This window comes from Nothobranchius furzeri, chromosome 1 (genome assembly GCF_043380555.1).
Source record: "Nothobranchius furzeri strain GRZ-AD chromosome 1, NfurGRZ-RIMD1, whole genome shotgun sequence".
Lineage (NCBI taxonomy): Eukaryota > Metazoa > Chordata > Actinopteri > Cyprinodontiformes > Nothobranchiidae > Nothobranchius > Nothobranchius furzeri.
The window spans coordinates 56,400,349-56,414,189 of record NC_091741.1 but is presented as its reverse complement, the minus strand read 5'-3'; the positions used below and the strand labels follow the sequence as shown (position 1 = coordinate 56,414,189).

The following is a 13,841-nucleotide window of genomic DNA, read 5'->3' as shown; positions in this document are numbered from 1 at the left end:
GAGAGAGAGAGAGAGAGAGAGAGAGAGGAAAAAAGGAGCGACTTGAGGAAGTGGACAGCACTGATGAACTCTGGTCAAGAAGCCCCTCCTCTTCCCTTGTACACACACTCTCTTACTGAACACAGAGAGAAAGAGAGAGGTGGGGGAGTAGGAGAGGGGAGGAGAGGGGGCTCCGCCGCCGCTGGCCCTTTAAGAGCTGAGCCCGGCTCTCACAGCATACAGTGAGGGAGGGAGAATAGGAGGGACGGAGGCAGAGAGAAAGACAGAGAGGGAGGGTGTAAGCTTGGAAGTGTGTGAGTAAAGAGAGAGAGGGACACACACACGCGCACCAAGAGAGAGAGAAACAGCAGTGTGTGTGAGCGAGAGGTTGAAGGATCACTTCAATCCGGTCTTGTTTTGGGAGACTAACCTTGTTCATCTGAGCATTGTTGGACTGTTTTATGTTGTTGTTGTCGAGAGAGACGGACCCTTACTCCAGCATGCTCACTGAGCCTGAGCTACCTCAGGAGTGTAACAGGTATGTGACGCTTTCCCTCTCTCTCTCACTCACACACACACACACACACACACACACACACACACACACACACACGCGCGCATGCACGCACACACAAACAAACACACACAAAAACAAACATGCAAACACACAGAAAGATGACAGAAGACAAAACAGAAACACAGAAAGGATGAAGAAGTAAAAATGTGTGAAGCAGTCAGGCGAGTTAACTTTGAGTGTGTGTGTGTGTGTGTGTGTGTGTGTGTGTGTGTGTGTGTGTGTGTGTGTGTGTGTGTGTGTGTGTGTGTGTGTGTGTGTGTGTGTGTGTGTGCGCGCAAGTGTGTGCATGCGTGTGTGTGTGTGTGTTTGAGAGAGACAAAAATAGAGTTGATGATTCACTTCAGAGCAGATCAAGTAATATACAGTGTGTGACAGAAACCCTCCCTCCGTCTCTCCTCCTGCTCCTCTCTGTTTGTCCTGACAAAAAGTTGTGTTCATAAAAAGTTGTGTTCATTCAAATCATTACTTCCAAAGAGTGCTGGTGCATGTGTGTATAACAGAGAGATGTGTGCGTGTGATCATCTCTCATCATCTCCTTTTCACGCCATCACTTTATTTACTTCTGCACCCCGTCAGCGTTCAGCTGCAGGAGAAGAAAACTCTAATGAATCTGAACAGACATCTAAAATCAGCTGAATTTGAAATGTTGGGTTCTGTATTTATTTAAAACATTCTTTTCGTTTTAATCCAAATTCAATAAAAGCCCCTGGGTAATCCCTCTCTGGACTTGTTGTTGTTTTCGTGCCTTATGCTAATATTAATCTGACGGTGTTTGTGCAGGCCTGCTTCGTTTAGAGGTGTGAACCCTCTAACCCTGCACTGTCAACACAAGTGGCTTTCAGAATAAAGGCTGTTTGATCCTAACGCAGCGAGAGGCAGATTATGTTCTAATATTGTTTCATTCAAACTCACACATTAAAGTAGCTCTCTGAGTTTGGGCTTTTGCGTCTCACGCCCTTTGTTCTGAGGTAAGCTAACTTCATTGGGGTGATTTAAAAAATGTGTTTTTATTAAACTGCAAAGTGTTTGGGGGGGGGGTGATAACAACAGCTTGGAGGAATTAAAAATTTAAGGGATTACACCAAAAAGCAGAATGTATGGAGATAAATGCAGGGATTACAATGACTTAGGAGGAGAGTGCTTAAAATTCTTGCTTTCCAGTAATGCACTCCATCACTACGGCCGTGTGTGTGTGTGGGGGGGTGTGTGGGGGGGGGGGGGGGGGTCCCTTGGTGGTGCGCGAGTCACCAGAGTGTACTCCAGCCCCAGAGGTTTGCGATGATGCTCTCGGTTCCTGCGCTACTGTAAGTGTCCGCTCGCCTGCTTCACACCACGCTGCCTCCTTCACTTCCTTCTCTTTTACTTTTCTTTTTCTTTTGTTCCTTTTTCTTCTTCTAAAATTAACCACTGACTCGTTTTTTTATTTAAACTAGTTTGTAGAGACGGGTGGTAAAGCATGTTTGAAAAGCTGCTTTTTTATAGTTGAGATAAGACAGAATTTTGGTTTTACAATTATTCATTTTCAACTTTAAAAGTCTTGGGATTTTTTTTTAAATGTCATATTATACGTTGTTTTATTTGCTTCTAATATTCTGTGATTTAAACATTTTGTATTCATACTCCAAACACTCTTTTCCTCACGCTCGGCTTCTCCAAATGCATGTTTGAACTTAAAGGCAAGAAGGGAAATTAGTGAAACCAAACATCGGCTTATTTATTTGCACAAACAGATTAAAAATAAATAAATAACAAAATTGGAGCGAGCCAAAGCAATCAAAATGCAGATGGAACAAAAAATTTAGAGATTTCAGGGAGTTGGAGGATGGAGAGATGAACGGAGAGAAGCAGTGTGGTCAAACTGACACATTCCTCACCAGCAGACAGAAGAAGCAGGTTTACAGACCAGTGAGAGTGCCAGAGATGGGGGGGGGGGGGGGGGGGTCTGTCTGTGTGGTGTAAAGGTGGTGGTGGATTTTCACACCCCTCCATTTGTCCCCTGTGTGTGTGTGTGTGTGTGTGTGTGTGTGTGTGTGTGTGTGTGTGTGTGTGTGTGTGGAGAAAGACAAAAATCAGTCTTTTTAGAGTTGAACTTTAAGTTTTAAAGTTTGTTTGTTGTTTTTCAAACTTTTGATAAAAGTTCTATATTCAACGTTTACTTTAGAAAAATTAACCAAAACATGTTTGCATGTGTAATACTTGATTTAATGCAACAACATCCTGTGCAGCTTCTCTTACTTGATGAAGAACGGCGTGACTCGTGTGCAAACCTTCCTCCTGTTTTCTCGCTGGATTTTATTTTGGAGTCCCGGATTCTGGAGTGAAAGGTTTGCAGCAGCAGAAAACAACTTGTTTCCAGTCTGAGCGCCGCGCTGCGCAGCTCCCGGTGTCAGAGTCGCAGTCCATTTAAAGGGGTGAGATTAAAGTGTGTGTGTTGGGGGGAGAAATACAAAATGTGTGTGTGTGTGTGAATGAGAGGGGAGTAGAGTAATTGAGCAGAATGTCCGTGCTCTGCAAACTAATGCGCCGTTCTGCCCTCTTCTTCCCCTGTGGCCTCACGTCTCGGCCTCCCTCTCCTTCTATTCCTCCCCCTCCCACCCTCCTCGCCCCCCGCCACCTTGAACTGGAGTCCATTGTCTCGGCCATATTGTCTGCCCCCAGAGAGCCTTGATAACCGTGTCTTCATCCACGAAACCGGGGGGCAGGCACCAAAATAAAGAAAAAGGAACGGCAGACTGACAAAACACCAAAGAATTCCTTCTTTTTCCTTTATGTCTCTCCCCTCACTCTGACCTCCCACTTTGGATTGATCAGCTGACCCCCTCCGATGGCTGATTTAGTTAGTTAAGGAGATGGGGGGTGGAAGAGGGATGAAAGAAAGCAAGAGTGATGAGAAGTGTTTTCAAGTGTCAAAAGTGACTGGGAAGGAGAAAGAAAGTGTGTTCGGACAGAAGCCCCCCCAAAAAAAGGACTAACTAGAGTCAGGTCATATGACCCAGAGACGTTGGGTGGAGAGGGCGTGTCAAAGGTCAGCTGGAGACATTCCAATAACAATAGAGCAGAGAAACAGCAGCAGGTACTGTAGATCCATTCAGTCCCAACTCGTCATCTCCTTCACCTTCTATTGCTATATTCATCCATCAATCCAGGCAGTTTGTCTTACACTCATCCCAGTGCTCTCTCTCTCTCTCTCTCTCTCTCTCTCTCTCTCTCTCTCTCTCTCTCTCTCTCTCTCTCTCTCTCGCTCTATAAACACACACCCTTCTCCCCATCCCATTCATTCTACAGCAGGAGGCAGTGTCAGGAGCACCCTTCCAGAGTTTACAATGAAACCTCTGTCTTCCCAGGTAGGGGGGGGGGGGGGGGGACAGAGAGGTGGTGGGGGTGGGGTAGGGGGGACCATTTGGGACGAGGTGGGAGACCTTCAAAGTGCAGGACAAAAGAAAGAGGCCAGCTGGGGCTCTGTGTGGATGTGTTGTCATTTATGTGAGAATAAGCCTGGCCTGTGTGTGTGTGTGTGTGTGTGTGTGTGTGTGTGTGTGTGTGTGTGTGTGTGTGTGTGTGTGTGTATGTGTGTGTGTGTGCGTGCGTGCGTGCGTGCGTGCGTGCGTGTGTGTGTGAGTAAGCCAAGGCGCTGACAGTGAGACAAATGTTGTGACTCCTTTATGGATTGCTTAACAAATAGAAGGCTGGCACAACAATAGCAAAATACTGTCCCCCGCTCAATAAACATTACCCCCCCCCCCCCCCCTGCAAAAAACACCAGGGGATCGGGTCGCCATCCACCGGATGCACTTCTACTCTCTCCGTCTGCCTGTTTTCATCCCCCTCTCTCCCTCCAGCCCTCCCCCAGCCTTGTCTTTCTGCTTCTTCTATTCCCTTTTCTGAACCAAGATTTTCCCACGAGCTGTCTCTGCTCTGAGACAAATGAGCGTTTCAAACTTTCCTCCCGTTTCCCCCAATTTTTTCCTCACCCTTTTTTGGCCAAAGACAGCCGTGCTGTCTGGTGACTCAGTGTTGGGACACAAATCGGGTCCTGAAGAGAGAGAAACGGCATGACAGAGAAAGTATTAGGAGCGATGCCTCAGTGGCGACTAAATCTTTGGGTGGACGAACAACGCAGACGGACAGGAAAGGGGAGCGTGTTCGGCCCAGAGGCTGTATGAGTTTGCACACAAAACACACTACTTCCCCCCCTCCATCATGTGTGTGCAACAGCATTAAGCTGTGTGTGCTGGACAGGAAACACGTTCTGGGCTGCCGGCCGGCAATTTAAGGCACCTCACAGGGAACGCTTTGTGTTTGAAAGTGTGTGTAAGGGTGTCTCTGTGTGCATATACCAGCGTGAGGTGTGTTCTCCCCCTTTTCACTTTCTGTTAAAACAGAAAAAGTTCACAATTTAGCCAGCGCTTTACAGAACGGGACATTTACCAGTCAGTTTTCAAACGGGTGTTTTACCTGAAGGTTGTGAGTGTTTTCATCGTGTAAATGCTCCTGTAAAAGGTTAAAGGACTCAAGGGTTTGGTCCCCTCATGTGAACGTTTACTTTCCCCTGCTGCCCTGCACTCCCCACTGTTCCAAACACGGTCTATAAATAGATATTAAACAATATCCTTAAGAGTCTGCCCAAGAGGGGGAAAAAACGATGGAGAGATGCTCTTACAAACAGCTGACTGTGTAAAAGAGTAAGACAACACCAGGGCAGAGAGAGAGAGAGAGACAGGAATATGGGGAGAGGGGTCGATCAGGATGACAGATGTTAAAATAAGTCCAACCGTGTGTGACAGGGAGATTAGAGGATGGAAACGATGGAGATTTTTTATTTTTGAGGCTGTAAAGGATGAGGAAAAGGATGGCATCAAAGAAAGTGAGCGCTTGTCACAGAGGGGAAATATTTGTTTAAATTCCTGCCTGAGGTGTCATATGGATGCAAATGTTGTAGTTTGCTCTGAAGAGGCTCAAACACCTTGAGATTTATCTAAAAAGACACATTTCATGCAGCTATTCAGGGATCCGTTCTCTCAGAGCGCGCTTTCAGAGGAAACACACCTGAGAGACAAAAAGACACTTCTTACCTCTCTCCCTCTATTTTAGGTTTCAATAAATGATCATGTGCTGCATGTGTGTGCTCATTTAAACAATAGGCTGTAATTGTAAAAGGCAACACACACACACACACACACACACACTGCCTTTCTGCCGAGGAATTCTCCAGAGGAAGCTCCCACGCTCCCTGAAAGCTTGTTCTGAGTAGAGGAGTTAATAAGAGCAGTTAGCACCATGATTATGTTAGCAGCCAAACACACCAAGCCGTGTGTGTGTGTGTGTGTGTGTGTGTGTGTGTGTGTGTGTGTGTGTGTGTGTGTGTGTGTGTGAGACATTTCTGCGATGATCGCTTTGCCTTAAATAAATCTTTGCCCCGTTCTCCTTCATGTGAAACGTGTTTTTTTTGCCACACGTCTTTTTGAGAGCGCTCTCAGTTGCATGCTCGTGAGCCTGCACTTAGCAACACGTGTGTGTGTGTGTGTGTGTGTGTGTGTGTGTGTGTGTGTGTGTGTGTGTGTGTGTACATTAGACCTGCAGCTGCAGCTCTGCCAATATGAAATAAGCGCGTTGATTACAGTGTGCGGCGGCCAGGAGATGGTTAACCACCGCTGATGGCGATTATTCAGCCCCGTTAATGGACGTCCGCCGCTTTCCGATTAGTGACTTAGCGGCGGTGGACATATGTGATATGAGAGGGACTTAGCTGAGGAGTCGCTAATCGTCAAAAAGCCAAGGGGAAGTGGCGGTCTAATCTCAGCTTAGCACTCTCACCGTGTGTGTTGTTGTTGTGTGTGTGTGTGTGTGTGTGTGTGTGTGTATGTGTGTATGGGTCTTTTTGGGAATCAGAATTTATAAAGTTTTCAAAAATCCTGAAATAAAGCATCAAAAGTTTGTTTTTGTTATTAAAAATGAGGAATTGATGCTTTGGTTAAGCAAAAAATAATACCTGAAATGACATTTTTTTTAAATCATTTTTTTTTTAGAATCCAGACATCATTTTGGGTATTCAGTCAGCTTTTTGGGGTCTCCTTCACTATGGTGGCCTTGCCTAACTTTAAATGAAGTAGCTGGCGTAGCCTGCACACCCGCTGTGCCCATTTGTGTTGTAATTCCACTTCAAAGCCAAATAGAGGAGAGTGGGGGATTTTATAGCCAGTGAGGAGCTGTGAACGTCACCGCCACCTTTATTTAAAAGACACTCACCTCTGAGGAAGTTGTAGCAGAGCTGAAGAAGAAGAAGGCTGATATTTAGATTTATAGAAGCTGTTTGACACATGAGAGCAAAGTCATCTGTCCTGCAGTGTGTTGCTGTCTGTGTTAATGTGTAACTGGCTTTGGATAGGGCAAAGCAGCTACTGTGGGCAGCAAATGATGGATGGTAAAATTATAAAAGAAACACATTGAAAGTATGTTTTCAAAATGATTTGTGCACCAAAAAGAGTTGAGTCTGAGTGGATTGTGTGTGTGTGTGTGTGTGTGTGTGTGTGTGTGTGTGTGTGTGTGTGTGTGATACAAAAAGCCTTACTGTGTGAGCGATAAAGACAGACCAGCAGTGTTAGGGCCTCTGTTCCGTGTGTGTGTGTGTGTGTGTGTGAGTTTGTACAGCTGGGGCTGTCGCTTGCATTGGATGTGATTTGAAACCACACACACACACCTCAACTCGACCTTCATAACTTTTTCAAGAGTCTGTTCTAGTTTTCATGTTAAAGCTGTTATAGCGAATCTAAAGAACAAGCCAGGTTTTAAAACACTGAACTGGTACACTCACCCCTCCCCTTGGGTTCTTGCCTGGATCCGCTTCCACCAGAACTGGAAACCCACATTGCCAGAGGTAACGAGAGAGAGCTAAACACCGTTTTCTAGGTCCAAACATTTTTGTTGTCCGTCATTTCAAATGGTGTTTTTGTTTTTGGGACTCTGGTAGTTTGTCCTAAACCTATTTCTAAAGTTGAAGTGGTAGCAGCCGGCTGTTTCTTCTCTGATGTTATTGAGTGGAGAACCTGTCACACCAGTGGTGTTCTGTTGCTAAACACGCGAGTGTGTAATGAATGGAGGAACAAGAGAAGAGCGGTGGTTTGGTGGGGCTGAAAACCAGCAGGTTTTTAGACAACATATTTATAGCCATACGATGTTAGAACGTTGTTAAGAGCATGAAAAAAATGTTTTACGTTAGTTTGTGTTCCAAATTTTATATTGCAGCTTTAACAGGGTTCACTGGTTGCACTTTTATCTGTTGATGTTTTTTGTTGTGAGTCTAAAACTAAAGCTAAAGTAATTTCTGCTGTTGCTTTTTGCTGAGTTAGCGGAGATAAGGAAATCAGCTGTTCACGTTGATGAGTTTTCATGCTCTTTGTGCTTTTTCTACAGGAAATATATCTACTTCAGCAATATTTGTAGTCAAAAGGATGACAAAATTCAATAAGTCAAACTGTTGAAATTGTTTAAAAATCACTGAAACCAGAAACACACCAGTTCTGGTTTCGATTCTGGATAATAACAATTTTCTGATATTGTGTCAGAATTTATCTCAAAGAATTATAAATAAGAAAACACACTTTTAGTAAAGAAATCAAGTCTGATGAAGTTGAGGATGATGATTCCTAAAGTAAAAATGTCTCTTAAGGAAGATCTGTTGTTGCTAGCTGGAATCAGCGCTTCGCCGTTAAAGTTCACAGATCAAAGTACACATGAAATCAGATTTCTGAGCAGTGGTGTTGAATATTGGTTGATATAGTTGTTTGGGTCCTCTCCAATGAAAAGTCTGAGTTTCCTTATTTAACTTCCACATATGAGAGAGAGAGAGAGAGAGAGAGAGAGAGAGAGAGAGAGAGAGAGAGAGAGAGAGAGAGAGAGAGAGAGAGAGAGAGAGAGAGAGAGAGAGAGAGAGAGAGAGAGAGAGAGAGAGAGAGAGAGAGAGAGAGAGAGAGAGAGAGAGAGAGAGAGAGAGAGAGAGAGAGAGAGAGAGAGAGAGAGAGAGAGAGAGAGAGAGAGAGAGAGAGAGAGAGAGAGAGAGAGATGATGGTAAAATAAATCACGTACGACACAACCTAAACCGGTTTCAGATGTGATTTATGTGTGTGTTTGTGTTCATTTTAAGTTCCAAAGTGGTTAAAAGAAAACATTTTCTTCCTGCTGGTTCTCCCCCTCATTCAAAACTCTCGGCAAAATGCACATTAGAGTAATGGAATCCATAATTTAGCTGAAATGATTCGATTATCTGACTGATCTGTGAATACAGCAGGTAGAATCTCCCTGGAAAGATTAAAAGTAATTCAATTACATCCTTACTTTAGGTAATTTTACAGTATTTCCACAATTTGACTTTAACTTTCACTTGTGTGACTCCTCACGTGTCCGGGAGCGTTGCTTTCCCCATTACCTCCAGAGAGCTGCGCTCAGTATCGTTGCCACTGTCATGAGGTAAATAAGCAATGAATTGGGGGGTAGGGCTGCTCCTAGGAAGAATGCCAGATGTACAGTCCGGAGGAAATCCAATAGAGTCAAGAGTGTAATCAGTTTAACGGAGACAAGCGGGGAGCAAAGGGAAGAATGCGAGTGTGCGAGGCAGAGGGGAGAGACAGAGTCAATTAGAGTCAGGATGCAGGAAAGAGACGTGTGCAGATGTGTGAAGGAACAGCTCAGAGGGAAAGAGAATTAGAGAAGTTTGAGATGCCTGTTGCTTATTTCTAGCGCATCCCGTCAGGATCAGCCATCCTCTCCAGTTTTCCCCTCCGTGTCTGTCATGTGTCGCCTCAGTGCGGTTGAGCGTTAGCAGCCTATTACCCAGGGTCATAGTCGCAGTGGCTTCAAGGCTGACAAGTGCATCTGAAAGCACTCAGGCGACGCTGAGAACCACATTAAATTCTATTATTGCTGCGTAGTCACTTCATCCTTATTCAGCTGAAGTACAGGGAGGCAAATTTACCTTGCCAGAGACAGAGTTCATCTAATAGACGTGGCTTTATATCCTTTCCCTCTTTTCAAGGGAACAAAGCCGCAGTAACAAATGCAAACAGCGGGGTTGTCATGTCGTTGGCTATTTCCCTCCAGTTCCTCTATTGTCCGCAGGTTTTTATAAATACATATTATTGTCACCGCACACACTGCCCTCTCTCGGGGTACCTCTGTGAAAAGCCTATTGTCAAGACGTAGTCATTTCCTCCACAATGCCTGAGCAAGCTGGCTCCATTTGCAGTAATGGCCCCGGCTTTTGGAAGAGTGTTGAATGGCCCCCGTGGTAAACATGCTGTAAGAGTGTGTGTGTGATCGTAAACCGGCCAAAGGTGGAGAGAAAGGGAACTTACTGAGGAAAACGGAGGAAAACGAGTTAGAGCAGGTTGATGGATCTGGAGTTTGAACTTTTTATCAGAGCATCCGGGAGTTTTTTGGAAGCATTCACCGTCACCTCAGCACCTCGCATATCATCTTGTGAATATTGCTCATTCTTCCTCCTGTTTTTTTCCCCTCTCTTGTTTTTCTATCTCCTATTCCTTTCCAGGATGTCTTCCAAGCGACCAGCCTCTCCATATGGGGGGACAGATGGAGAGGTAACCATGGCAACCAGCAGACAGCGAGTGGAGGACGATGAGAGCGAGGGACTGGGCGGTGTCATCCACCTCCCCCTGGCCTCCTACTGTGGCAAGGTGTCCCCTCGCTCGCCCCCCAACCGCAACTTGGACAGCCCCCTGGTCATGGTAAGCGTTCAGCCCCTCTCCTGTCTCTTGAGTCGGGTGACACACCGGGACGCGGGTCATGTCTTTGAATTCTGAAAAATTTCCTAAAACTTTTTATTTGTTGCAAATACTAAAGCAGTTTCAAACAGCGGTTTTGTTCTTTGTATATATTTTTATTTGACATGCATGAATATTTCTTTTAATTGGCAGAGGAGGAAAAGTGGCATTTAAATATGCATTTAAAAAAGTCCCTGTGTGTGTGTGTGTGTGTGTGTGTGTGTGTGTGTGTGTGTGTGTGTGTGTGTGTGTGTGTGTGTGTGTGTGTGTGTGTGTGTGTGTGTGTGTGTGTGTGTGTGGTTCCCTCGAGTCCGATCCATGCACAGTTGCGTGACTGCACATTCTGAAGAGCTGGAATGAGTCATTTTCTTGAGAGGATGTGTGACACTGAGTGTTTCTGCTGGATGCATGGCTCCGAATCAGGAGATGTGTTTCTGCAGCTTTTCTGTGAACGACCGGCCTAAGCTAGTGGAACTCTGGTTTCTTTAGCACTACTTTGGGTTTAAAGACCTTTGTGTGTGTGTTTGTTTAGCCTCTCTGGTTGAGCATCCCCAAAAAAAAAAAAAACACCACCAAAGTTACTTTGAGACAACTGTCGCCCTTTCCTCCCACGCCTATGATAAACGATCACATGCTATAAAACAATAAACAGCTCTTAGCAGTTGTAATGGAAAGCTAATTCTGTAATTAGCCATCTGATTAAGGCCCCTCCCAGGCTGGACTCTGCCTGTGTGGCAGGTGCTGACTGTAAACCAAAGTCCTGGGACGGAGGAGGGACACCGCACACGCGCCGGGTTTTATCTGCTGTTGTTGTGGACAGTGATTAGATTAATCTTGGTTCGTTTAGATCTGGAGCAGTCGGTCTTATCGCTGTGAGAGGAGAAAACTCTTCAGTGTCCAACTGATTTGTTGTTATTTCCTGGATGTTTGTGGGGCTTATCCAACTGCCCACTTATGAGGTTTTTTTGGAAGGATGGGGCTAATGGTGCCAATCCTCTTCACCGCTGACTGTCACCAGATGAAGAGTGAGGTGGACTAAATAGGGAGTGGGAGATTAACCACAAGCCGGGGGTGTGGGTGGGACCCCGGGGGGGTCAGGACGGGGTCTCGTTGTCAGAAAGCGATACGGGGAAAGTAAAAGGCTGAACCACGACTGGTCGACTTGGAAGTGAGTCAGCAGGGGACAGTTAGAGCAGAGTGTGTGTGTGTGTGTGTGAGTGCGGGGGGGGATTACAGCTTTATCTTGTCGTAGTGAATTAGCACAGCGGCGGGGAGGCGCTCGGCTACACACTGACCTCTTCATTCCTTCCCCTCGCCTGCCTGTTCGGCTTTACCTGCTCCTCTGCTGCTACATTACCACACACACACACACACACACACACACACACACACACACACACACACACACACACACACACACACACACACACACACACACACACACACACGCCTTGCTGACACCTAGTTTCCTCCTCAGTGGAACTCGGTTCAAGGACATCAATCAGTCCTAAAAAACCCCAGAAGTGATCAAGCAGGAAGTGACTGTACTTATGTAACTAGACGAGTGCGTTCTGCAGCATCTTTTCTCCTGCTTGCCTGATTTTTATTCTTTAATGTTTATGTTCGCAAATCCCTGCGAAAAACTGTTTTCACATCAGGCAGAGGCGAGCATCTTCTTCCGTCGACGTGCTAATGGACAAACACTAATTATTTCATTAACCGTCGAGATGCCCGCGTACGCGGCGGACAACTACAATGATATTTCATCAGGCGCTCTTTTCTCGTATTCATTTTCTTCTTCCCCCCTTTTCTTTTTCTGATTTTTTCCTACAATTTAAATGTGTGACTGCGTCCTCGTGCGTTCATGTGAATGTGACAGATTTAACACAGCCATTGAGCAGTCTTGAGACGCAGTGGTCACACTTAATTTCTCGTGCCAGCGATGCACTAATGAATCAACACACGCTTGCCTGTCAACAGCGAGGGGTCGTGGTAAAATATACTGGCACACATTTTAGCCAAACTGCTATTTAAAACACAGCAAATACAGCTGCATGCTGTCAGATAAAAACAACAATATTAATAGACAAATAGAATAGTTAATGACAGTTTCTCCTGTTTAAATACTCACCCATGAAGTGTTATTTTTTTCTGATTTAAGGCCGGTAAAGCGTGCGTTTGCCTCTGCCCGAGGGTCAAAACTGGTAGTCTGCGTTTAGCCGTGGCATGTAAAGGGATTTGCTGCATTTGCGTGTGTTTTGCAGTATTTCGGAGGTTTGTTAAGTAGTATATCATAGAGATTGGCAGCCCTGGCATAGACCTGAGTAGAACCCCGCTGCAGGGGACAATCAGCGCTATCCTCCTGGTGTGTGTTTATGTGTGTGTGCTCTCTCTCAAACAAGCAGCTGTTTCCAGCTTCTCCTACTTACCACATTGTCCACGCCTTGATCCAGAGCGACGCGCCGAGCATTAAATATCGTTTCTTCACGCGTACACCTTTCACAGCTCTAGACGTGTCAGGCAGCACACGGGCAGAAGACAGGAGGGAGTTTTTCTTGAGAAGGAGGAAGGGAAGTAAAACGACAGAGTTAGAAAGAAACACAAACAGCAGCATCTGTGCTGGCTGCAGGAAAAAATAGCGTTTTGATTTTTTTCCCTTCCCTTTTTTTGGCAAGAGTTAAGTGTTTTTTAACCAACCTCCCCTCACAGATGAGCTTAAGAAGACAAAAGTTGTTTAATTCGGTTCCATTGCAGAGGCAGTAAAAGGATAAAGAGAGTGAGGCGCAATTTTTACTTTGTTCCAGTCATTTGGAAGAGAATTGACATCTGCAAACTAAAGGCAGAACCGCCCACATTGCCAGGCTGCCGCATCCAGTGCATATAAATACATATATGCAGACACACACACACACACCTACCGGCTATGTGCACTGACAGTGTCACACATACATGCAGAGACATGGCAAGGCACACGAGACGAGGGCACGATCATTTACAGTGCTTGGAATTTCTGTTCATGAATAAATGCATGTTGATGAGAAAAGTTTTGGGACCGGTGTATCGGGCGTGAGGAGAGGAGTGTGTCGGTGAGCACACACCAGCTGAGTGACACCTATTTACATCAGAAAATCTGCCTCGTGTCTTGTCTTCCTTTTTTTTTTTGATCCCTCTGTTTTGGTCTCCGCGAGGCGCGTGGATTATATGCTCGGAGGTTGATAGGAAGAAAACATAAGCCATTTAAGTGCAGGATCAGGGGCTGTCTGTCGGAGTTCACACAGAAATAACGCCGTCGGCCCTAATGTACCCAGCCTTTGAAGAAGCCACGGCTCCCTGCTAATTCCGTTTGATTGGGAAATGACCTTCATTGTTGGTCGTAGGCAGATGACATCTCCCTGGCAGCTTTCTGACAGAGCAAAGAGATCCGACATCTCTTCAGCCCACAGCCTCCCCCCCATCCCACCCCTCTTCCAACTCCCATCCATATTCTTGTTCTGTTTGTTTTGTTTGTGCGA

General features: G+C 45.6%; 1 protein-coding gene across 8 annotated transcripts in view; it reads left to right on the top strand.

The window, feature by feature from the left end:
- The first annotated feature begins 244 nt into the window (after positions 1-244).
- sox5 (SRY-box transcription factor 5) overlaps positions 245-13,841 on the top strand; it is a 115,464-nt gene continuing 101,867 nt past the window's right edge. For 7 of the 8 annotated variants that reach the window (XM_070549079.1, XM_070549071.1, XM_070549084.1 and 4 more), the window contains exons 1-2: positions 245-517; positions 10,098-10,293. In XM_070549079.1, coding sequence (XP_070405180.1) covers positions 441-517; positions 10,098-10,293 — 273 coding nt within the window. In that variant the 5' untranslated portion in view covers positions 245-440. Of the gene's footprint in view, positions 518-1,837; positions 1,861-10,097; positions 10,294-13,841 lie in introns of those variants that run through there. The other variant, XM_070549074.1, reaches the window with a different exon arrangement.